This window comes from Sinocyclocheilus rhinocerous, unplaced genomic scaffold (genome assembly GCF_001515625.1).
Source record: "Sinocyclocheilus rhinocerous isolate Xijiao unplaced genomic scaffold, SAMN03320098_v1.1 scaffold314, whole genome shotgun sequence".
In the NCBI taxonomy this organism is placed as follows: Eukaryota; Metazoa; Chordata; class Actinopteri; order Cypriniformes; family Cyprinidae; genus Sinocyclocheilus; species Sinocyclocheilus rhinocerous.
Window position 1 is genome coordinate 2,793,090 of NW_015630021.1, and position 25,180 is coordinate 2,818,269.

At 36.9% G+C, this 25,180-nt stretch overlaps 2 protein-coding genes across 2 annotated transcripts; both read right to left on the reverse strand.

Annotated features, from left to right (window-relative positions):
• Positions 1 to 3,326: 3,326 nt before the first annotated feature.
• On the reverse strand, positions 3,327 to 13,776 carry LOC107739562 (histone acetyltransferase KAT2B-like). The gene is made up of 18 exons (XM_016551720.1): positions 12,999 to 13,776; positions 11,717 to 11,855; positions 11,248 to 11,393; positions 10,415 to 10,501; positions 9,888 to 10,069; positions 9,332 to 9,523; positions 9,149 to 9,246; positions 8,935 to 9,060; positions 7,977 to 8,116; positions 7,663 to 7,871; positions 5,804 to 5,930; positions 5,589 to 5,699; positions 5,195 to 5,338; positions 4,935 to 5,049; positions 4,119 to 4,149; positions 3,973 to 4,036; positions 3,795 to 3,879; positions 3,327 to 3,713 (listed from the first exon to the last, which is right to left on the reverse strand). The coding sequence occupies exons 1-18, from the start codon at positions 13,197 to 13,199 to the stop codon at positions 3,520 to 3,522; spliced, it is 2,391 nt and encodes a 796-aa protein (XP_016407206.1). The 5' UTR covers positions 13,200 to 13,776; the 3' UTR covers positions 3,327 to 3,519.
• A 663-nt stretch (positions 13,777 to 14,439) lies between these two features.
• On the reverse strand, positions 14,440 to 20,021 carry LOC107739563 (ras-related protein Rab-5A-like). Its single transcript, XM_016551721.1, has 6 exons — positions 19,852 to 20,021; positions 17,133 to 17,367; positions 16,905 to 17,056; positions 16,663 to 16,785; positions 16,472 to 16,565; positions 14,440 to 16,035 (listed from the first exon to the last, which is right to left on the reverse strand). The coding sequence occupies exons 2-6, from the start codon at positions 17,296 to 17,298 to the stop codon at positions 15,920 to 15,922; spliced, it is 651 nt and encodes a 216-aa protein (XP_016407207.1). The 5' UTR covers positions 17,299 to 17,367; positions 19,852 to 20,021; the 3' UTR covers positions 14,440 to 15,919.
• Positions 20,022 to 25,180: the final 5,159 nt, after the last annotated feature.

The following is a 25,180-nucleotide window of genomic DNA, read 5'->3' on the forward strand; positions in this document are numbered from 1 at the left end:
TAAACACACGACTACGACAATATATGGTTTATCTGAGTTCATCTTATAATTTTTATTATAATAAAGTATATAATAATGCAATGCTAATCGACATTGCTTTTATCACTGCTTAGAATACTATGAAATATGTTGCGTGCCTTATGTGTAAGAAGCTTTTATTTCAAAAGGATTTATTTCAAACACTTGACTGACGTTATGAAGTGAGTTTGGAGTAAAAACATGTTATTAAACGTGGCATTTTCATGTGTTTTCAGATTTTAATACACAGAGCCGTAGTTCACTGACAAGCTACGCAAACAGCTTTCGTAATCGCAGAACGATTTCTTCGATTTCATAATTGCGCGATTAAATCGTCTGCGATTATGAACGCGATTTTGCGTAGCTTGTCAGTGAACTACGGCTCTGTGTAGTAAAAGCTGCTCCATCTGAAAGCACGTGCTGGAGATTTACTACTAATCACAGAACCGGCTTTACTGACAAGATGCGCATGACAATTGCATTCGATTAATCGTGCAGCCCTACTTTATAGTATTGGAAACACCATTGAGAGCATTGTGCTACATGGTGAAATGCTAGACTAGACCAGCAAATTTTGCATAAATCCAGGAACTCCAGTCTGTTGACTCATTTTCAATAAAAACATAAACAGACATACTGCAACATACCTAAATTGGTCAGCCAACAAAAAATGGCATCAGAATAAATGATATAATATACATAAACATGTAATAACTCAAGAAATGGATGATTGTGATTTTTTTCTGTATCTAAAAAAGTGCAAGAACAAAAAAAAACAAAAGAATTGTGCAGTTTGTGCAACATTACCCTCTACTAAAACACACACAAACTACTAACACAAAAGTAGACATTTCTTTCACATTAGTTGCTCTAAAGATTTAATGATTCTATAAAATATGCAATGTCTTTAAAAGCAAAGGTACTTAAAATAGCTTTATCCCCCGTTCCCCCAAATGTAGTACAAAGCCCATCTCTTAAGTATTTAAAAGTACAAATATTTTAGAAAACAACAATAGTGCGAGTCATTGCACGTGTCATCTTTACATACAAAGACTGTACGTTTTCATTAGAAGCACAGCCATAAAGATGAAGCATATTAAGACTGTTTTCTCTAACTGGACAGGGAATGCTCCTCATTACACCACGTCACATACACGCTCTGTTTAAGACCACAAATGTGCAAGTTTTTGATTAGGAATCTTCATCTTCTCAATACTAGTATTTATCACCATTTCTTTAGGTTTAATAATAAATAAGTGCTCTTTGAAGGTACAATATTAGATAATTAGAGTCATTTTTCTTGGTTGAGTTGTAGGCCACATCCTTCGCTACTATATAAAATATACAGTTTTTCATAAAGATTTTCACTATTATATACACACACTAGCAAGAACACATGCACTCCAAATGCATCCAACCGTACATACTAAAATTGTTCCGTAGTTTTGGCAGAAGGAATTTTTTAAGACAGGAAAAAGACTTTTCACATATGGTGGTCATGCGGATATTCACAATTTCTAAAGACTTATCTTTAAATAAATGGTTCACCCGACAATGAAAATGTACTCACCCTCAGGCCATCCTAGATGTAGATGTGTATTTTGTTCATCGGAACAGATTTGAGGAAGTTTAGCATTACATCACTTGCTCAATAATGGATCCTCTGCAGTGAATGGGTGCCGTCAGAATGAGATTTAAAACAGGTGATAAAAACTAGGGATGCACCGAATGTTCGGCGGCCGAAAATAGCAAAAAAAAAGCTCTTTCGGTGTTTGGCCAAATAAGAGAAATGACCGAATAAACTGTACATATAACAATGACGTGATGCTATCAAATAGCAACCAGTGTAGAGTGACACCGTGTTTACACCGTTGTCCTGTCGCGCCGCATCTCAACAGCTAAAAAGTCTGTCTACACTGGAAGTGACAAAGCGACTGTTGAAAATCATTTGAAATTTGTGTCAATACGTCATAAATAAAACGCGGCAGCAGGTTTCTGTCGGGGATTGGTCGTGTCGCGCGCATCCAGTGTAGACAGCATCACTGATTATAATGAGTTCTATAGTATTTTGTCGCGCCGCGCCGCTCGCGTCAGGTGTAGACACGGTGTGAGAGGCGCGCACTCTTTATGCACACATCAGCAGTGTGGAAGCATTTAAACATTTAAACTTTCCAAGAAAGACGCAAAAATCATTACAAGCACAGACAGCAAGAGACTGTTTACTACTCATGTCTTTGATGAAAAGAGGAAGGGGTGATTGCTGCTGGTTACTGTATGATGATTGAAATCGCGAAATGGCATTAAACAATTAGTAAATAAACTGCAGAACGTTATGTTTTCTAATACACGCACGAATTGCATGTATTCTGACAGCACTGCACAAACTTGCTGGGCTATCTGCTTGTTAACCAGGGTTCAAAGTCCAAAGCGTGAGGAAAGTCGTCAGTTGCTCAGTCACATTTTTATGAATTTTTACAAGGCATGTGACAATGCGATACGTGCGACGTATTCGAAAAAAAATAAAAAGACAATAATAATGATAATAGTAATTACAACAGCTCTGTTAATACATTTATTATAACATGCATAGTGTTCAAATTGGGATCTGTAATATTTTCTAATGTTTTAAAAGAAGTCTCTTTTCAGCAAGGCTGCTTTTATTTGTACAGTAAAAAAAAAAAATTATTATGCTTGATTCAAGAAGGGGGTCTGATGGCCAAAAAAATATTTTACTAACTTATTAATTTTAAGTTAAATTGTGCTTTGTTGGTATAATATCTGCTAGAAAATGTTCAGTGTTAAATATTTTTAAATCGTTTTTTTAATTGATTTTTTCTTTGAAAAGCAAGACAAAACAGTAAAAAGCACATTTTGGCTATTTAATTTATGCAATGGTGAAACAAATTGGCAAAATACATGGGGGGAAAAACTCGAAAAACCGTATTCAGTATTCGGCCTTCGGCCCAGTGTTTCATTTTGTTCGGTTTCGGCTTCGGACAAAAATTTTCATTTCGGTGCATCCCTAATAAAAACATCACAATACTTCACAAGTAACCCACACGACTCCAGTCCAGCAATTAATGCCTTGTGATGCCTTAATGATGGATTTATTTCTTACAAACACAGCTTTTCGCTTCATAAGATGTTAATTAATAAGCTGGAATTGTGTGGATGACTTGTGATGCTTTTAACAGATATGTAGACTCTCATTCTGACGGCACCCATTCACTGCTGAAGATCCACTGGTGAGCAAATGATGTAATGTTAAATTTCTCCAAATTTTTCGGATGAAGAAACAATCTTGGCTGGCCTGAGGTTAAGTACATTTTCAGCAAATTTTAATGTTGGGGTCAACTATTCCTTTAAACATCTTAATTTCAGATAACCCTCCTTTTGATGCAAAAACAATGGGGTTATAAATGGGGATAAAAAGGAGTTATATATATGATAAATGTCGAGAAAAAGAGGTAGAGAGGGAAACTACTTTGCCCCCTAGATGGATTACTTGTCGATGAGGCCTGTCTCTTTGATCTTGGTGTAGAAGAATTTCTCTAGTAGGTTGGCACATTTGTAGTACTCGCTTTCGGGAGGGTTGTACTCTCGGCAGTTAGTGAAGATCCTCTGCATGTCAGCCATGAACAGCTTCCGTGTGGTATAGTAACGACTCTTCAGACGCTCGCTCATCGTCTTCAAGTCTACAATGCACAATAACAGTCAGGCATTTCATGCTCAAAAGTAAGCATAACGAGCATTGTGTATAAGTGATCTTTGTGTACCCATAGGGAAGCGGATGACTTGGTAATAACCAGGTGCCTCGTTCTTCTTTACAGGCTCCATGAAGGGCCATGCATTCTGGTGGGACTAAGGAGTACAATATATATTCCTCATTATTCGTTTTATGGTCTTTCATAAATATAGTTTTTGAAACATGTAAGCACTGCAGATATGCATTACCTTGACCTGCTGTAAGATGTTCTTGAAGGTGCTGTACAACAGGTCTGGATCCTTCAGCTCTTTGCTGTGAAAAATGACGCAAAAATGAAACACACTACATGTTTACATAAGATTTGTTTAGCTGTGACTCACAGATACACACTCACCTCTTCCCTAAAGGCTTCCAGCCCGTCTCACCTGTCCAAAGACAAGTAAACAGTAAAGTTTCAATTAAATTTATTATTAATTTAAATGTATTCATTATTATGAAATTTCATCTTAAGTCAAATATTTATTCACTACGGTTCAAAAGTTCAAGGCCCACGTTTCTGGCCCTTGAACGTGGTAGTTGTGTTGCGGTCTATGCAGGGTCCGAAAGCTCTCGGATTTCATCAAAAATATCTTAATTTGTGTTCAGAAGATGAACGAAGGTCTTACGGGTTTGGAACGACATGAGGGTGAGTAATTAATGACAGAAGTTTCATTTTTGGGTGAACTATCCCTTTAATACTTCTATTTTGCAAAGAATGCATGAAGTACATCAAAAGTGACAGGAAATTTTAGATTTCCATTTCAAATAAATGCTGTTCTTTTGAAGTTTCTATTCATCTAAGCATCCTGACAGAAAAAAAGTAACAAACAGCAGCACAACTGTTAACATTTCTTAACATTGAGAATGATAAGAAATGTTTCTTGAGCAGCAACTCAGCATATAATTTCTGGAGGATCATGTGACACTGAAGACTGGAGTAATAACTGCTGAAAATTCAGCTTTGCCCTCACAGAAATAAATGACATCTTAAAATATATTCAAATAGAACACATTTATTTAAAATTGTCATATTTATTATTAAAATGCTAATATTATTATTAAATAATTATTATTTGTATAATAAAATAAATAAAATATTGTATTATTATTATTATTATTATTATGCATTTGTTTTTAGTTCTTTAAAAAAATACATAAAAGTGAGACATACGGATTCCTGGAATGCTCTCAATGGCAATCTGACGAACTCCCTCTTTGAAACAGGACAGGCCAGGGTAGACTTTCCGAATCTGTGCTTGCTTGCGCTCTATAAGCTTCTTAATGATCTGAGAGAGAGGGTGAGATAAGAGGTAGAAAACCCTTTAGGCAATAACAGAATGATGAATTTAACCAAACTGAGAAACCTCTTTGACACACCTCAGATCTCATGCTCGCTCTCTCTCTCTCTCACACACACACACACACACACACCTCTTTCTGTTTCTTGATGATGACAGAGAACTCAGTGTAAGGGATGCAGGGGTTCAGTTCACAGCCCATGAGTGTGGCCCCCTCGTAGTCTTTAATGTAGCCCACATACTTTGACTTCAGCACTTTAATGTCCTTAGAAAATCCCTGACATAAAGCAAGAGAAACAAAATAGGAAAATGGGCATATACTTAAAGCGATAGTACCTAAAAAAAAATATATATATGTATATATATATATATATATCCTCATTATTATCTTCATGTTGTTACAACCCAGCAACAAAAGGATATGTTAAGCAGAACATCCATACTTTTTGTCATTTTTGGAGCTTGGCAGTATAATTCACCATACTCTTTAGTTGTATTTTGTGTCATGGAACTAATAGAGCACTGACCTGCTTTTTGAAGTAGCCAATGGCATATTCATCAGCGTAGGTGAGAAAGTTGAGAATTTCGTGCTTGATGTGATACTCCTTCAAATGGTTCATGAGGTGAGTCCCATAACCCTTAAGCAGCAATCAAATGAATAAAGGTCAAGCTAGCAATGAGTGAGAAAGAATAATAAAAAATAATAATGGGAATGCATTGCAGTATTTATAAGACAACACACCTTGACTTGCTCATTGGAGGTGACTGCACAGAACACAATCTCAGTGAAGCCCTGAGTTGGAAACATCCGGAAACAGATTCCCCCAATAACACGGCCATCTTTAATCAGAGACAGAGTCTTGTGTTTCCTGTGTAAAGAGGAAGTACACTGACTCATCACAATGTTATGCCACAGTTCACAGAAGGCAGTAGGTTAACATTAACCAGAATAAACAATTAGAATACAATTTAAATCTAAACCAAGTTGACTGTTAAAAGGATAGTCTACCCAAAAATTTTAATTCTGTCATCATTTACTCATTCAACTCAAGTTGTTCCAAACCTGTATGAGTTTGTTTCTTCTGTTAAACATAAAAGAAGATATTTTGAAGAATGTTGGTAACTAAACAGTTGCTGGTAGCCACTGACTTCCAAAGTATTTTTTCTCCTACTATGGTAATCTCAATGGCTACTAAAAAACTATTTTGTGCTCAACAGAAGAAAGAAACTCATACAGGTTTGGAACAACTTTAGGGTGAGTAAATAATGACAACATTTAAATTTTTGTGTAAACTATCCCTTTAACAGTCAACTTGTTAGGCTACGAGTTAAATCCAAAGTTCTGTCATGAAACTCTAGATGGCACAGTCCGATAGGCGCAGCTGATTGGTTCTTTTCGTATCAGCAGCCAATGAGCTTGCCGCTCAACATTCAAATACTCGGCTAGTGCTTGCTGAAGCAGTTGCAGCATGCTTCAGAAACCCTCCACCTGTATAGATCTGCTACAGGGTGATTTCATGCATGTTATATATGTTTTTTTTCATATATGTTATATGTGCAGCAGCAGTATTTCTTACATGTTCACAGCAGCATGTCTGTGGATGTACTGGAAGTAGCAAGTCTTGGTACTTGCTCTGCCGCAGCAGCAGCAGCGTAGCAGATCTGTTCCGCCAAGACCAAACACATTAACTCTGTCATGTACATTACCATGCTAAACTCTCCGAGAGTTGTCATGACAGAACTATACCTTTAAAATGTCAGAAAACACCAGTTTTAAAGCTTCAATCCTCTACACTAGGCTTGTTACTAGTGGTGCAACGGATCACAAAATTCACGGTTCGGATCATATACGGATCAGCAAAAAAAAAAAAAAACCTTACTTTAAGTACTTCTATACCATAGCAAAAACTACTAGCTTAACTAATAAAGTTCGTAATAAAACAAGAACAATTAAATTACAAGCATAGATGAAAACAACAAATCACAGTTACAAATATCAGAATTTAGGTGCAGAAATGTAATAATTAAGTTTAACACAATAGTGCTCACTGCACAAGTTAAATACAGATTAATCTTTGTTAGAGCTGTGGTGTTATTTGATTAGCAGACAGAAAAGTATTTATTGGCTGCTGTCGATTTAAGACCAAATGCACGGCCCTAACACTGACACACATCCAGTTTCTTTCTCACCTGTTTACGTTCACTTAAGAACTAACCGACTGCGTTTAATAGAATACTTGCCAAAGCGGGTATTTTAACATAACTTTGTGTGTATGTAGAAAAAGGAATCACGCTGTGTCTGAATCGTGCCTCCCTCTCTCTGTGTGTGCGCGGCAGCAGCTGAGCGCACAGAAAAAAGCGCACGAGTTAAAACTGCTTGAATGTGTAAACTGGCAAGACAAAACATGTGCAAATGATAAACGTTAACTATGATGGTTAAACTTAACAGTTAATCCGCGAATCACATGCGTGCCGAACCGTGGGGCCTGGTCCCTACGGATCACATATCATCTACGATACGTTGCACCCCTACTTGTTACTATAGGCATCAGACTTTTAATGTCTTAATTACATTAAAATGGTTAATGGTAAGAAACATACGGGTCAAAGACGAGGCGTGTGATGTATTCTTTAGGCATGCGAGGCAGCTGGTGTGAGAAGACATTCTGCAGGCCAACAAGCCACATGAGGATCTTCTTATTGGGCTTTTGGTTGAGGGAGTTTCCAATGACATGGAACTCGATGACGCCACGCCTCTCCTCTAATCGAGCAGCTTCATCACGCGCAGAATGAGCTGAGAGAAGACTGGTCTAAGAGAAAGACAGAGTAAAGGACTGTGTTTGCTCTAGTCTCTATGATATGAGCTTTAGCACTGCCATCCATCAGATACAAAATACATAACACACTGTGTTTACCTCTGGTCCCAGCATGGCAGTAGGGTCTGTAATGGTAGACATGACTTCATTAATTAATTCCATAGGAATGTCACCAACCACACGGGGTCGTTTGCTGTCCTCATGAGACAACGGCTCAGAAGGCTTTCGCTTTTCTCCACCTACATATGTGCACATATTTTATGTTTACTTGCATGTCACCTTCATAAAAGAATCGTGAACATACAAATGTCTTGTTAAATTATTTTAATGTTAACTTAAAATCTCAGCAGGTCCTTTAAGCTTAAAAACTGTAATGTTGTGAAATGTTATTACAATTTAAAATAACTGTTTTCTATTTTAATATACTCCACATGAAATTCTATTTTAAATTACTCCACATGATCCTTCGTAAATCATTGTAAAATGGCTATTATATTTTAGGAAACTGTTATACATTTTTTTAGTATTCTTTGATGAATTTGAATCTGCTAAATTACTAAATGTAAATGTAAATGTCATTGAATCATTTATTCTAGAGATTCAGTTCAAAAATGCTAATTTATCCAGTACTGAAACAAGTGAAGTATTTATGAGTGAGTCATTGAATCATTCATTCAAACCACTTTTTCATAAAATTAATATTAAAAATTGGTGTATTAAATATATATTTTAAATACATATATTAGTTATATATGATCTAATTTGTAAGTCGCTTTGGATAAAAGCGTCTGCTAAATGACTAAATGTAAATGAATTCAATGTTCAAATGAACAGCAATTATTTGAAATAGAAATCTTTTGTAATGTTACAAATTCTTTGCTGTCACTTTTGATCAATTTTATGCATCCTTGCTGAATGAAAGTATGATTTCTTAAAAAAAATGTTGTTGACCCCAAACAGTAGTGTAGATTCATCATTAAGACTACATAAATGGCAAAGCGATTTTCTAGCATTTCCAATCAGGCACTGAATAAAATGTTATAAAATGAGTTAACACCTGGATTGGGCTCCAAAGCGGATGCTGTTTTCCGGGCCGGGCTTACGCTGCCTCCTCCAGCCAGCTCCACTGGGGCGGGACTACTGGTGTGGTACAGGGGGCGGGTCACGGGCGGAGCACTGATCACTGTACCAATCAGAGAAGAGAAAAGTCTCTTTACATTGCCATGCGACACATACAACTGAATAAAATTAACTCTAACACTGCTAATCACCTGTGGGTATCTGTCCACCTGATAAACGGACCATGAAGTCTTCACTCCAGATGGGTGAATTATGACTATAAACCTCTTCCTCCAGCATAGACAAAAACCTGCGCACAACACACACACATTCACATACACATAATATAGACCTATTATTCGTGGAGGTTTCTGTCTGTGTGGTTGTGTGCTTACTTGGGGAAATGTGTGAGAATGAGAGTGCGCTTCTCAGGTGGTAGTTTGTCTTTCTCCTGACGGGCCTGTTCCAGCAGCTGCTTCCTCATTACAGTGAACACAGAGCGCAGAAAAGTGCGGCCGAAAATCTGTGTGGCCTCATACCGAGGGAGACTGTCACAGAACTGGGGCACGTTACAATAACACAGCCACCTGCAACACGAACACAAAGAAGACCAGAAATATGTATTAAAGGACTTTTTTTAATTTGACCTTTCCTTTAGTGTGTAATATAGCTTTCTGTGCATGTAAATGATCTGCAAAGTTACAAAGCAAGCACTAAGTCAGCGTCAAAGGGAGAAAACACTTCATGCAAATGTACATGTATTCTAGCAGTCCCAAAAGTAAAATTATGACTTGTAAATTAGCAGAATATGGGCACTTTTAAATATAAATATAAATAAGGCCAATTGTTATTTCATGTTATCTTTACATGACAATAAGGTACAAAACGGAAGAGAAAAATTATGTATCGTTTCCCTCTCTTGGGTGACCCTAAACACAAAAACTAAGTCACCTGGTGTAATTGACTTTATAACCAGCCACATCATCATCAGGTGCTCTTTGCCTCCTTTGTGAGGGAGTCTCTAGCTGCCAGTAGTTGATCTGGTTGAGGAACATCTTTGCGAGCTCCACAATGGTTTGCCTCTCCTTAGAAGGTAGGTGGCTAAACTTGTACTGCACAAAGTTGTTCACACCCTGCAACAAAATCGACACATGAAAAAAAATGTATGTGTGACACCAAGAACAAAGGATGTCAGGAATGTTTTTAATAATATCAGAGGTTCCTCAAAATTTCCTGTTTCATATGCCTGTTTCAGCATAAAGACGCTATTGACCTCATAGGACATTTAACTGTTTTTGCACCTGATACTGACATTATGTTTGAATGTGATGTGATGAAAAAGTTTACCAAATATTGTTACCATATTCCAGACTGAGGGGTTTAATAAAAGTTGAAGAATGAGACATTGACAAAATCCATACTGATCGTAAATTATTCATTAACTATGGTGATTACAGCCTTGCAATTTAAGCAGCTACCTGTTCAATGCTTGGTTTTTCAAAAGGTGGGCTTTCCAGAGCTTCTACCACAGGCCTTCCCATCTGCAGGATGCATTTCCGTAGCAACTAAGACATTTCCAACAAATATAGGTAGGTAAGACTGACAAATAGTAGCAAATAGAATAAACACAGCAGAATGTAAATATATAGTAATATACACTACTGTTCAAAAAATTGCAGGTCAGTTTTTTTTTAAAGAAATTAATACTTTAATTCAGCAACTTAAGGACGCATTAAATTGATCAAAAGTTATAGCAAAGACATTTATAATGTTACAAAAGATTTCTATTTCAAATAAATGCTGTTCTTTTGAACTTTCTATTCATCAAAGAATCCTGAAAAAATATATCACCGTTTCCAGAAAAATATTAAGCAACACAACTGTTTACAACATAATTATAATAAGAAATGCTTCTTGAGCACCAAATCAACATGAAATCTGAAGGATCATGTTACACTGAAGACTTAATTATTGGCTGCTGAAAATTCAGCTTTGCATTACAGGAATAAATTATATTTTAAAATATATTAAAATAGAAAACACTTATTTAAAACTGTAATAATATTTCAAAACACTTATCTCTTTACTGTATTTTTTTTTTTTGATCAAATAAATGCGGCCTTGATAAGCATAAGAGACTTGTTTAAAAAACATTACAAATAATACTGACCCTAGATTTTTGGTAATTACATTAATTGTAATACATAAACCTTAAGTGATAGATATTTTTAATATTTCCATAACAGGGAGTCACGCACTGAGGTGCACATAAGCACCACTTCACAATGTGCAACAACCCACAAGAACTCACTTTGAACAGAGAAAAGTAAACTTGTTTAGTATCTGGATCCTCTTCTTTATGGACGCATGTGTACAAGTACTCCACATCCAGTACAATTCCAAGCAGTCTGTTCATCTCCTCCTCCGAAACATTCTCTAGGTGTGTCACATGGTCACCTGGCCAGTAACACAAAAGAATACAATTGTGACTTTGTAAGAAGCCTTGCCATTGACGTAGCTGAATCACAAACAGTACAATATAAAACTGTTGACTGTAAGTAATTGAAAAAAAAAAAAAAACATATTTGAAGCTTATTGCAAAATTTTTAAATATGTAGTTTGTGTAAATTGTTTATGTGAAAACATTATCGCTTAACAACACTGACTCATTGTAGGTCTTTCTTGAAAGGTTTATAGGTTATACTAAACATCCATTTCTCATTTCTCTAGGAATGGGATTTTATCTTCCGGAATTCTATTATTACACAAACAGTCATTACCGAGGGCGTGGCTGCAGCTTCTACAGGGCTCCATTAAGTTAACAGCAATTGGCTGCTCAGCCCTGGGCGGGGTTGGAGGGGGCGGAGTTGGTGGTGGGTTTTGACTCTTCCAGCCATTACACTTACAAGCTCCTTCAGCCTGTGTGAGGACGAAACAGATCAGCCACAAAATATGACATCAATACATTAGGAATATGTTCATACTAATAAAATAAACATGTTGAAGCACTGCACAGAAACCAATAGAATCATACATTATTTAATTATTATTTTATCCATATATCAAAAAATGAATTTCTAGTGGCCATAGAAAATTCCTATCTATGTTTAATCTGTTTTCAATACTGATGGAGGGCCAACTTACTTAAAATTAAATCATTGTTGAAAACATGCCTAAACACACTGGAGTTTGAAAGTGACGCCCACTAATTGTTCAGTGACATACAAAAACTGTAACCCTGCACAACAAAGTTAAAAGACACAATCTTCCTGTGCTTAAATGAAAAATCAATCCAAAGATAATGAAAAATGAAGGCAAACCTAATGCTAAGATAAAATACAATGGACATTTATTCACTTATTTTTGGTCCTTTAATAAGTAATTTAATGGTTTTAATGTTTTATTAACAATTAAATTATGTATTTATCGATTTAGTTAAATATTTTAACATTTGAGTAATTTGGCCCGCCATATGTTTCGTGTGTGCCTGATCTGCCAACAATGAGCAGACAACGCCCCCCAGCAATAGACCCCGCCCCCAGTAACAGTCCCCGCCCCTTCAGCAGCTGTCATCCTGTCAAAACAAAGACGCCGCTCTCTCCTCTTGAGTAATCAACTTCAGATTGTGTCTCCCGTTCTGGCAGAACTCTCGCGCCAAAGCACCATGAAACTTTAGTTTGACCTGACAACATACAATAGAAAAATCTGCGTTCATTGTTAAAATAAAAAAATTAATTGACAACCCGCCAAGAGTACCCAATGTTCACGTCATGTTGCCTACTATGGGCAAACACGGCGTATTATCTCTGCAGATCACGGAAATGATGAGTTCAGTGATATATTTTGTTGTGCATTAATTTAAGTGGCTAAAGCACGAAAAAAACATGGAAAAAATACAAAAAAAAGATGGAAGCCAAAGCGATGGCTTTTTGTGCTGTGCTTGCAAATTCAAGAGTGTGTAAAGTAAGGTAACAGCTAGTTTCAGCTATCAGATAAACGAATAAAAGCGAGTCTTTCCTTTGCACTGTAGACGTAAACAATGTTTTTACATTTCTAATGTACCTTGCACGAGGAATATACACCGAGTTTCTCCAGTTTCTTCGGACGCGGGGAGGAGCGGAGCTGCGCCTTCTTGACGGCGATACGTGCAGAACCGACAGCAGCGCCCGAACACTCGGTTCCACCGACCCCTGGCGCAGCCGGGGCCGAGCCCGCCGCGCCCACCGCCGGGGAGCCCTGAGGAATCCCCGTGCTCTCCGACATCGAGCCTGCTTCCGCGCTCCGACTCGAATCCTCGAAGTCCGCCCGCTGTGTTCGCTCTCTCTACCCCTCAACAGCGGGATCAGACATGGCGTTCATCCCTGCTTTTTTATTTGACATTGTAAATCTACCTTGTCTCCACTAGGGGAGGCACAAAATGAATATCCCGTTATGATTCGGAGAGGGATACAAATATGTCACGTTTCTAAAAGATCCTTTCAAGGTCAAATACATTCAAAGCGTCAGACATGGTTTGTAGAGACATTGACTTCTAAAATGACTAGCTCGAAACTTGTCCCCAAATCTTCTCTAAAACCAGCCTGACCAGGCCAAGAAGCCTGGCTGGTTTAAAGTATTTTTATTAGCAGAGATCTGGATGTGAAGCCACTTGCATGAATAACATGCCTTTGATACAATCAGGGCCTAGTCCTAATGTCATCTCTTTAATAAACATACTTTAGACTTGCATACCCCACCAAAAGTTATATGAAAAGGGTTTAAACAATGTTAAAGGAAAATCAACTTCAGGTTAAACGGCAGTTGTATGCTTAGGGGCTTGACAGTGTTGCTACCGTTAACTAAAACTATTTAAAAAATTGTTTAGTAATTGAAATAAACCAGAAAATGAAAAAATATAAATATAAGATGAAAATCTTATGAAAAATTGAAATTTTGCCTTTGCAACTAACTGAAATAATTTTAAGTTAAAGTACTAAACAATTACTAAAATTAAAAGTTAAATAAAAATGAACTATGTATAACTATAAAAAAATAAAATAAAATGGCAAAAGCACATAAATTACTAAAAGTAAATAAGTACATAAATAATACAAAAATAATGGGATTTAAATACTGATCACCTGTCAACAAAAATGAACACAGGTAATCATAAAACAGTCAGGTCTCACTATAAGGAAGTAGGAAAACACTTTGTAAAATGAATCTTATCTGCAATCAGACATAGAATAAAAATCAGTCCTTTATGAGCAAACAAATGTGTTGTGACTCAAGGTACAATTTACTTATTATGGGTCATCATCACAAACAAATGCTATTACACAAGAATCCGCACCGTGATGGGAATTCCAATTAGTGATAAGACTAGAAGTTAATTTGGCCCTCTGAACACAATATTATCAATACCATTTATAAGAAATGTATTTGATACATTAACAGTAATATTTAAGTAACTGCATTTTTAGTCTCAAAGGGGGAACGCTTAAAAAAAAAAAAAAGACAAAAATTGAATGTAGCAGCGAATTTATGTGGTACCAGTATCCTGAAAGGTAGAAGATCGAGAGAATGTTAAAAGTGTATGTGTTGTCCGATACTGGGAAGAAAAGCAGAAGAAGAACTATCATAATCTGTTGATGTGGACACTGTTTAGTGACAAAAACATTTGTGAACATTTTTGTGAAAATTACAAAACAGACCACTAAAGAAAAGCGTTTTTTTTTTTTTTGTTAATAACACTACATACATTTTTATAAGACCACCATTGATTATAAATTAACCATTTGTGAAAAAGAAACATAACTCCAACCCCCTATCAAAGCAATTCTTGGTTACTGTACAATTGTTTTTTGTTTGTTTTTTTGTTTTTTATTATTATCTAACTCCCTATCAAGCATTAGTCCTGCAACAGTAAATGGAAAAGACGAATACATTGCAACACCCTATTTACAGTAAATTATTTATATATATTTATATAACTCTGGCTGTACTTGCAAGAGATAATATCAAGACCAAAAATTAGTGCAAGGCATGGAGTAAGAAACACCTGGGTGAGTTAGAACCAGAAGAGTGTGAGCAAAAGAGAGTGACTGGTGCATGTTTGTGAAAAGGAAGTTACTTATCTTGTGTAGATGTTTTTTTTTTGTTTTGTTTTTTTAGGCCTTTTATGCTGAATGAAAGCGCAGCCACATATTCACTCAGTTATAGAACAGTGCCAATAATGCTGACAAAAAAGTGAAGGCTTGCTATCTGGTGAGAGAATAATAAGGAGGCGGGATCTTGGCTATGTGTGTGTGTGTTTGTGTGGTTAAGAAGGAGGTGGGCTTTTTGCTGGTGGCACAGCCTCAGGAAGTGGGCAGTCTGCCACTGAACAGAGCCGCTGGGACATCCAGAATCAGAGAGGGAAAGAGCAGGCAAACGAGACGGGGTGGAGCAAAGGGCCGGGTAATTTGTCACGTCCTCTCTCACCATGTGTGCCATTGGATAAGGTTAAAACTTTGATTTACCTTTTTCAGGCTTTGTAGTGATACATGCATCCATTATTCTGAAAAGCACATTTCCATAAAACTAAATCATAAAAAAAGATGAAAACAGATTTGAGAAAAAGAAGCGACTGTAGAGTTCTGAATTATGACAGGGCAGGTGAACCCTTGCAGAGGCCCCACCCCTTTCATCCTGGTCAGGCAAATGGCATTCAGAGATTTTTTTTTTTTTGATGGATATCTGTGACGGCATATATTACAGTTTGGAGACAAGGCATGACCTTAAGCATGAATACAGTAAGAGGCCTGGGTCTTTACAGAAAAACAACAAAACAAAAACACCGCAGATACATGGGCGGGGCAGAGCTTTCGTTACAGCGTAAGAGAGTTGTGGAAAATGGGGAAAGCGGAGGCATTTCATTAGTTAGTCAAAAACCAAGTTGGAGGGCGGGACCTTGCGTTAGTTGTTGCGGTAACAGAGTTTGGTGAGGGGGGATTTGTTTTGCGTTAGTTGCTGCAGCAGGGGGCCTTAGTGGGTTGGGCTGTCTCTGTGAGGTCCACGCCCCTACTCCGCCCACTGCTGACTCCGGCAGCTGGGGGCTCATTCTTAGGCAACCTTTTCGCTGTAGAGAAACAAAACAAGAAATTAACACTAATACTTTTTAATGTTACTGACTTTATCTGATAAAAAAAAAAATACAGTAATATTTGAAATATTATTACAGTTTATAATAACTCTTTTCTATTTTAATATATTTTAAAATGAAATTTATTCCTGTGATGGCAAAGCTGAATTTTCAGCAGCCATTACTCTAATCATCGGTGCCACGTGATGCTTCAGAAATCTTTCTTATATGATGATTTGGTGCTCCAGAAACATTTCTCATTATTATCAACGTTTCAGACTCAACATAAATATTAAAAACAAAGGTAATAATCTATTAATTAATAAAACACCTCGGCACCAAAGCATCACAAAGAATACAATGTTGCATTTACAAGATCTTATAAATACTTTAAATCATCACTGTTAGGTTTTACTATGAGGTAAAACCTTACCAATGGCCATGAAGATCTCATTGACATTCATGGAAGTCTTTGCTGATGTCTCCATGAACAGCAAACTGTTGTCATCTGCATAAGACTGAGCATCCTGTAGAAATAAAATGGCTCAGGTGAGGAAGACAGCAATGGTCAGATAAAAAAATAAAAAAAACTTCTCTCTGGTCTTGTTGTGAAGTCATGTATACCTGGCAGTGCACAGCTCTCTTGTTGGCAAGGTCAGCCTTGTTCCCAGACAGTGCGATGACAATGTTTGGACTGGCCTGCCTCTGAAGCTCCTTAACCCAGTTCTTTGCTCTTGCAAATGACTCCTTCAAGGTGAAGAAAATGAATGGCACAATAACAGAAGCAGAGAAGAGAAATGTGACAATAATTGGTCATAAAACACAACTGTTCGTTCATATAGTGCTTGAGAAACAAATCTACTCACTTCATTGGTGATGTCATAAACTACAATGGCAGCCTGGGCACCTCTATAGTACATGGGGGCCAAACTGTGGTAGCGCTCCTGTCCGGCTGTGTCCCAAATCTCAAACTTTACCGTTGTGTCATCCAAGCACACCGTCTGTGTAAGGAAGGCCGCTAGAAGCAAAAGAGAAAAGTCATTGAGAACATGTTTAAACAGGTACACATAAATTTTAAAACAAAAATCCCCTACCTCCTATTGTGCTTTCCTGAAACTCATGAAACTGCCCCTTGACGAAGCGCAGTACGAGGCTGGACTTTCCCACAGCCGATTCTCCTAACAAGACCAGTTTAAACTGGCAGATCTTATTGCCCACGTTGGACCCGTTGGGGCGTGTTGCTCCTCCCCTATTGGCCATGACAGTCGTCAATCACCCCGTCTCCTTTAAGCGGTCACACACACACACTGAGAGCTGTCCCAGTACTGGCTGCACAGGACAACATGTAACCAAAAAAGAGAAATGAAAAAGAGCACTTTCATGTTGACTATAGACAAAGATCTTTTCTTTCTTCTCTTTTTCTCTATTCAGAGCTCTCAAACAGGGAATCGCTCATCTTGGCTACAGCGATAACGGCTAGTAACGCAAATGCTATTTTTGGTTTTGAGACATGCACATTTTTAGACTAAAAACACTGGATTATACAAAAATAATTTGATTTACACATCTTGGTCTATGACAACTACACTGCCAATTACACTGTTTTGCTTCACAATATAAATCACTATATAATTTCTATGACTTTGCCATTACTGGGTAAGGATTATTGTTGTTTTTATGCCATGTCAGCAGTAAGGCTATCTTCATGACAAAAACAATAAATAATAAAAATCATGCAACAAGAAGCTATATAAGACATTTAAGGTTATAGTAGACAAAAAAACTAAAATACATTCAGGTGATACTTTTTAAAAAATACATCAGTTAAACATCTCTGAATAAAGCTGTCATCTATTTAAAATAAAAAAGTCCCAAAAAAGTTTGGTAAGGATTATTAAAAATCATTCTGATTCAGTATGATCTAATCATTCATGACTGTGAAACAGTTTGATAAATTCAATGACAAAAATTGATTCAAATTACTCAAAATAATTATTCAGTAATACACTTAAAACGTTTTATTATGACTGCAGTTTTAGGAGGTAATTTAAAATAAAAGAATAGTCATTTATTAAGACAACAAACAATATTTTAAAGTAAACACAATGTATCACCATTTTCACAAAAGTATTAAGCAGCACAAATGTTTTCAACATGTATAAGAAGAAATGAGAATGAATTTCTTGAGCTCCAAATCAACATATTAAAATTCTTTTCTGAAAGCTGAGGTGACACTGAAGACTGGAGCATTCAGCTCTACATTCAGCATTACAATCACAGGAATGAATTACATTTGAAAATATATTCAAATAAATGATGTGATATATTCCAAATATTGCTACAGACTGTAATCATGCATCAAAAACACAGAAAACAATTGTTTTATTGAACATAATTTAACATTGCTGAAAATCCTTGCAGAAATAAATGTCTGTATCCATGGTAACCCATTCTAGCACAGAATGTCCTGAGTAAGCAGTCAAAACAAGCATGCTCATTTAGCCCGATGCAACAATTCAGAAGCTGGGGAAACATCATGTCACTTCCCAATTAAATACCTCAGCCTTCGGAGCAACTACACATACCTGGGATACAATACCAGAGATACATGCATCAACTCAAATGACGGTAATAAAACTCAAGGAATCTGATTTAGAGATTTAGACATTTACTGTGGCAGTGACCTCAAGGCTAAAAACAGCAGGGAAAACACTTTCCCTGTCAAAACTGCAGTTACTGCTGAAGAACATAAAAACAGACCCCTGATGCTCATGTGGCTGCTGTGGCATTGCATCGCATCGTCATAAGCTGATCTTTCTATAAGAGAAACCAAGACCTGCTTTGACACTCGCATCAAATCAACAACAGGATCTCTATCTGCATAACAGGACATAAACCAACTCCTTAAGAAGCAAGCCTGGTATGTCTGGTTTAAAACGCAAAGCATGCCACATCTGCGGTTTTCATCCATTTGGTATGTATAGCAGCTGATACAACAACCACATTTGTCTTTTCACACTTTCTCAGAGTGCAGTGGCAAGGCTTACACACAAAATTCCAAAAGCGAAACAAAAAGCACAGCGTATGAAACAAGTCATTACTTTGCAAAAGTCACATCACCTATGAGAGGTTTTACTCAACTGCTGCTGGTCAGATTGTGGTCTCATTATAATGACAGGCCTAACAAAAACCAACCTGTGATTTCTGTTGAAGGTTGACACATAGTCATCCTGTCCATGAATCATTTACCCAAAAATAAACCTGTATTATCAACACCACAGCACTCTATAACCCTAAAGAAGAGCAAGTCGACATTGGTCAGACTTAAGTTCACCCAACTTAAACAATTCCTCTATTTTTCAACACACCCCTGAGCCTCAAGCCAAGGAACAAGCTGTCTTGGTTCCTCGCAAAGACAGCCCACATCAGGTCAGATGCTAAGTCTGTTAAACCACAGTGATCGGCCATATACCTCTGAGAATCAGATAATAACGACGATATAATAAGCTGATAAGCAACTTCAGTTTAACTCCAGCATTCCCACCCTGTTTGCACCCAAACTGCATTCCGACATATGCTCAGCTAATCATACAACTATAAACATAGATTCGCGCTAAGGAACAAGATCATGTATAATGTACGTTATATATTAGGTTGAAGAATTCAGGTTTGATGACTTATGTAGGCTGAATAAGGACAAGGGGCCTGTAACATTTTTGACGAAATCTAGCAAGCTAAAGTGGCTAACTAGCTTGAGGGATACGCCAAACCAGAAAACGGCACATTCAACGGAGGTATTCGGTGTCTTTTTACCTGAATGTCAGCCGACAGGTTGCGTGAACTGATTTCCGACGACGGAGTGCTCAAATTTTTGAGAGGTTTTCCTTGTTATTGGAGTCAGTTAGTGGGAATTTTACCAACCCCGATCAAGTCTCCTCCTTTCTTTTCTCTCTCGCAACTTCCCCTTTAGAACCAAAACACAAACAAGCGTTTCCGCCCCTCGTGCCACGTCAGATGACACTTCCGCCCTGCCATGACGTGCTTCCTCCGCGTAAAATATCCTCGGTGGATATTTGAATCAGTCTGGTTTTCATACACCTAGCTGTCAGCTTGTCTTACACTATTTGCTATTATAGAGCTATGATGTTTATGGTAACTTCCCTGTATCTATCCGTCTGTCTGTCTTTACTTTTACATTATCTATCTATCTATCTATCTATGAGAAACATTCATTCTCACATGCAGTTGCAATGTCTATCAACAGATGGCGCAATGATGCTGTTTTAGGCAAAGATTCTGCTTTAAAATGTCTGGAGACGAACAGCTACATTTTATCTGTCAGTCATTTCAGATGTTTTGGCAAAAAAAAAACATTGTTCATCGCCTTGATGAACCACTATTGTTTTCGTTTTAAATTAGGCCTACTTCTAAAATGTGATTCATTTTATGTTCTCTTTCTCATTCTTAACAAAACATTTAATTTTTTACACAAAATAACAAACCAATCTAGCAATTCTTTGTCATGCAAACCCTGTGATATAAGAAAAGTGATATAAGAAGATCTGTCTTAAAGCTACATTTGTGTAGTTTTGAGCAGAGGCATAACCTAAATCAATTATCAGCTGAGTCTAAAGATCGCTGATATTTTGCTTTAATTGCTGGAACGAATATTTTTGGGGAGACAGACAGTTAGTGTTCATTAAAGCAGTCAGGATATGGCTCGCAGAGTAAACTTTAATTACCCTTTAAAATGAGATGATATACACACACACACATACATACCCTGACATAGCACTGTATGTGCCATAAATAATAGCCTGGAATGGTTTGGGACAAAAATGAAGATGAATCGGACTACAATGAAATTGGTTCCATGTGTCAAGCAGGGGACAGTTCCCAATAGATCATGGGCAGAAGTGTTAGTCTACTTACTTTATTTTGTTGTAGCATTTGTAATATTCTGGTTATATTGTGGTTTTATATACTAAGTTTATTTTTTAAGCCATTTAATACAAATGTGTTCATAGTGATGACTGCATGTCAAACTGCTCTACAGATCTGACAGTGCATATATGGTTATGCTGATGTTTTCAGTAGTTTGTCAAACACTAGCAATCTATTTCTTTTCTGTTACATTTCCTTTCCTGGAAGAAAAAGGTCAATGTTCAGATCTCACCAGTTGCCTTTGTGACCCACTGTGTAACAATTACAAGAGTCTGCTATTGTAATTGCGGCCCCTGTGGGGCCTGAAGTAAGCTGCAATAATTGGTCTCAAATGAATATAGACCTCCTTTAAATACAATGCAATGCAATATCAAATATGAGATTATAGCAATGCCTGGAGGTATTCCGTCAATGAGACTGAAAAATATATATTTTCGTATTTTGCTGTAAGGCACAGATAATTCAGATAAAACTGCATATGGATCAGGCTATTACAGTTATTATAAAAATACATTATATATCCAGGCCTTCGTCATTTTTCAGTAAGTGTCAATAATAAATGGAAAAAAAACATCAAAATTGTTAGTTATTCTTTGAAGCGTATTAATAAAATAATTGGTGAAGTAAATTGTAAAGTAAATTAAATAATAATTGTTTTTTTACATTTAATCAATATATAAGTTATTGAACAAGGTTTTTGCTAATCAGGATTTAAGCAATTATTTATAATATTGAATATTGATGTGTACACAATAAGGAAAATCAGAAACAACAGTATCTCAGAAAAATTATGACATGCTAATTTTTAGTAACCTTTCTCTTTTAGAACAATTATGCTATGTGTTGTACTGTACTAGCCAGTTCCATTTGAATATAAAAATAGATGTGAAAATAGGAGTCCATCCTTGAGGATTTGTGCAGATGATGTTTTTCATCATGATTCATGGTGTTATATATTTATGTATTCCTCTGACAGGTAGTTTATAAGACCTGTAAGTGTGGCACTGTGTGAGACATGAAGTACATTATCCTATTAAAATTCAGCATGAAGGAACATTACATGCCGAGACCATCGAACAAATGAGACACATGGTCATGCAGGTCATTTTGTTCTCTCTCTTCCCCTCTCTTTTTTGCTTTCATTCACACAAAGCGCTTCAGTTGAAGAATATTTTCTCTTATATGCCTCTGTGGCATATACAGAAAATAAACGTTCTTTATTGGCATCTACAGTTCCATGATGAACCATTAATAGAAAAGTTCACCCAAAAATGAATTTACTCAAAATTTACTCACTCAAGTTTGTGTCTTCATTTGGAAGAGATTTGGAGAAATTTAACATTACATCACTTGCTCACCAATGGATCCTTTGCAGTGAATGGGTGCCGTCAGAATGAGAGTCCAAACAGCTAATAAAAACATAACAATAATCCACAAGTAATCCACATGACTCCAGTCCATCAATTAATGGCTTGTGAAGTGAAAAACTGCATGCTTGTAATAAACAATAATTTTAACTTCAAACCACTCCTTCAAGTCCTCTATCTATAAAATTGCTTTCTCCAGTGAAAAAAGTTGTTTTGTCTGAATCAGGAGAGAAATATTCACGGATCAAGTATCATTCACAAGGGAAAACAGTCCAAAACTAATATGTTGGAAGATTTTGATGTGGCATGTTAACAGTGGATTGACATTTTCACTGGAGGAAGCGTTATTATGGATTATGGACTGGTATTTTCACCAGTGATGAATTAATGATAGATTTGGGTTTGTTTCTTACAAACACACAGCTTTTCACTTCACAATATGTTAACTGGTGGACTGGAGTCATATGGATTACTTTTGGATCATTGTGATGCTTTTTTCAGTTGTTTGGACTCATTTTAACAGCCCATTCACTGGAAGGTTCTTTGAGGGAACCAAAATGGTTCTTCTATGGCATCACTGAAAAAAAAAAATCTTTTATTTTTATGAGTGTACAGTACAACATTGCACAAACAAAAAGTGTAGCCAGCTTCAAATCACATTACAAATTAGTCACATGATTGTTTTGAAAATGACTTGGGTTTCGAGAATAAATCAAATCAGAGTCACTGTGACAATGTTTTCAGCTAGGCCAGCATAATGGTCAGGAGACCAGAACCAGGTTTTTTTCATAGCCTCTCTCTCCCTCATCAGAAAGCATCACATCAGTGTACTGCCCTCTAAACAGCTCTGACGGCTGCACCAGAAAGCTCTTGTTGATTCTTTACTGCTGATTTTCTATTTTGTGTTCACACACCAAAAGCAACCTCTCCAAACAAATCCCTAAGAGAATTCCAATAATGTGGAACCCCAAATGTAATAATATCTGAATTATAAAGGAAATTCCAGAAAAAGCCAGTTCAATTGGATATTTCTTGGATATATGAAATCTATTTAAATCTATTAAAAAGATTTCTTTTGTATTTAAATAATCATTCAAAGTTTACATTTTGTCAGAAAAATGACTTTTTTAATGCCACAATGAACTGAATTGGCAAGCTTCAAATAGACCTTTTGACCTTGAATTGGTTTGATGGTTTAACCTTGAGGATATAAAAAATGAAAAGCGACCGACAAATCGCTCTCCCTGAGGTCCCTTAAGCTATTTGAGACCAACTACACTAGTCACAAATAATTTTTCATACATCCAGAAGTGAATTCGTGCTGTGCTAGTACTTAAGGCCTCAGCAACTCAAGACGTAGGTCTATACAGGTGTTTTGTTGATGTGCTTGTTATGCAACACTTCTGTCTACTGACACAGGCCATTTTCTGACTGTCCCTCCTCCGTTTAACCTTTCTGTACAGCTCCCAGAGCCGTTTGTGATTCCCGATATCTCCACCAACCAGGAGAGAACGCGTCTTTGTACACAACTTCCCATTTTAATGTGCTCTTAAAAGGCTTTTCATATCATTCACGCAGCGAGTGGCTCCTTCTGCCCACAGAAACTTGAAAAGGAAAAGGATGACACAAGACAGCCTGGCTTTCTGCACCACGAGCAAAAAAAAAGTCTCGCCCAGAAAAACTCTTCAGCGAAGTCGGCGACAGCAGCGGTGATGATGCTAGAGCCAATTTAGCTCTCCCGCTGAAGCCCTTGAGCCCAGAGGAGGGGTGCTGAGGTGATTGACGAGCAAAGCCCAGAGCGCGCGCCGTCTTAACAATCGCACGAGACGCTCACGAAGCAATTTCTGCACTGCCAGAGCTGAGTTTCTCAAAACGTGCCAGTGTGTTGTAGAAAGTCTGCATGGAGATGGAGTAGCTAACAACGTGTGAGCATCACAACATACGTCGGCCATTGTCAAAGGAAACTTTTTATGCTTTTAAATGTTTTAATATTAATACAAGTGTGGTATCATTGTTCAAATAGTTTTATTAGCTTGTGCACTTTGTTCAGTATATGTTGTGTGTGTACATGTTATGTATGTTACATCTATCTATCTATCTTTATATACATTGTGTATGTGTGTGTCTGTGTCTATCTTTATATACAGTAAATATATGAATTATATGTAAATACATAAATTATATAAAATATATAACATTTATATAAAGTATAAACAGTACATATATATGTACACACACTATGTATATGCGTGTGTGCGTATCTGTCTGTCTATCTATCTACCTACCTACCTATCGGTCTTTTATTTACACAGTGTATATATATATATATATATATATATATATATATATATTAAACATTGTGTATATGCCGTACATTGTTTGCCTGTGTGTATAATGTATATAGAAGAACACAGTCAAAAGATTACATGTAGGTATATTTATGCGTATATATTTATGTAAATATATGAAAATGTGCACTTGACTCTGTTGACTATATGAACCATTGCAATTTATCTCCCCTTATAGGACTGGATCAGGTCGAACATCGATGGATTCACTCGGTGTCATCTCTGAACAATGAGACCTCTCGCTCCATCTGACAGCTCTGTGGAAACACGGGCGGTTTAAGCAGCCGGTGAGCCACGGGAGAATCACTTCAACTGCTGAAGGCCATTGATCTTCTCCAGCTTCTCTCCCTCCTGATGAGGAGCGAGGAGCTCTCCAGAGAAACGCATTTTCACAGTCATTCATCACCACCTGCAACGTTAATGTGTTACACGTAAACACGCACAAGCCAACGTTTGTACATTTGCGCACGCATAAATGCAGTC

Excerpts from the sequence above, each read along its gene's own strand:
- LOC107739562 (XM_016551720.1), bottom strand. The coding sequence starts at position 13,199 with ATGTCGGAGAGCACGGGGATTCCTCAGGGCTCCCCGGCGGTGGGCGCG. Across the intron at positions 5,339-5,588 it reads TTGGCTACTTCAAAAAGCAG|GGATTTTCTAAGGACATTAA; the intron begins GTCAGTGCTCTA and ends GCTTTATGTCAG. Across the intron at positions 3,880-3,972 it reads ACATCTTACAGCAGGTCAAG|TCCCACCAGAATGCATGGCC; the intron begins GTAATGCATATC and ends TGTACTCCTTAG.
- LOC107739563 (XM_016551721.1), bottom strand. The coding sequence starts at position 17,298 with ATGGCCAATAGGGGAGGAGCAACACGCCCCAACGGGTCCAACGTGGGC. Across the intron at positions 16,786-16,904 it reads TTTATGACATCACCAATGAA|GAGTCATTTGCAAGAGCAAA; the intron begins GTGAGTAGATTT and ends TTCACCTTGAAG. Across the intron at positions 16,036-16,471 it reads TGAGATCTTCATGGCCATTG|CGAAAAGGTTGCCTAAGAAT; the intron begins GTAAGGTTTTAC and ends GTTTCTCTACAG.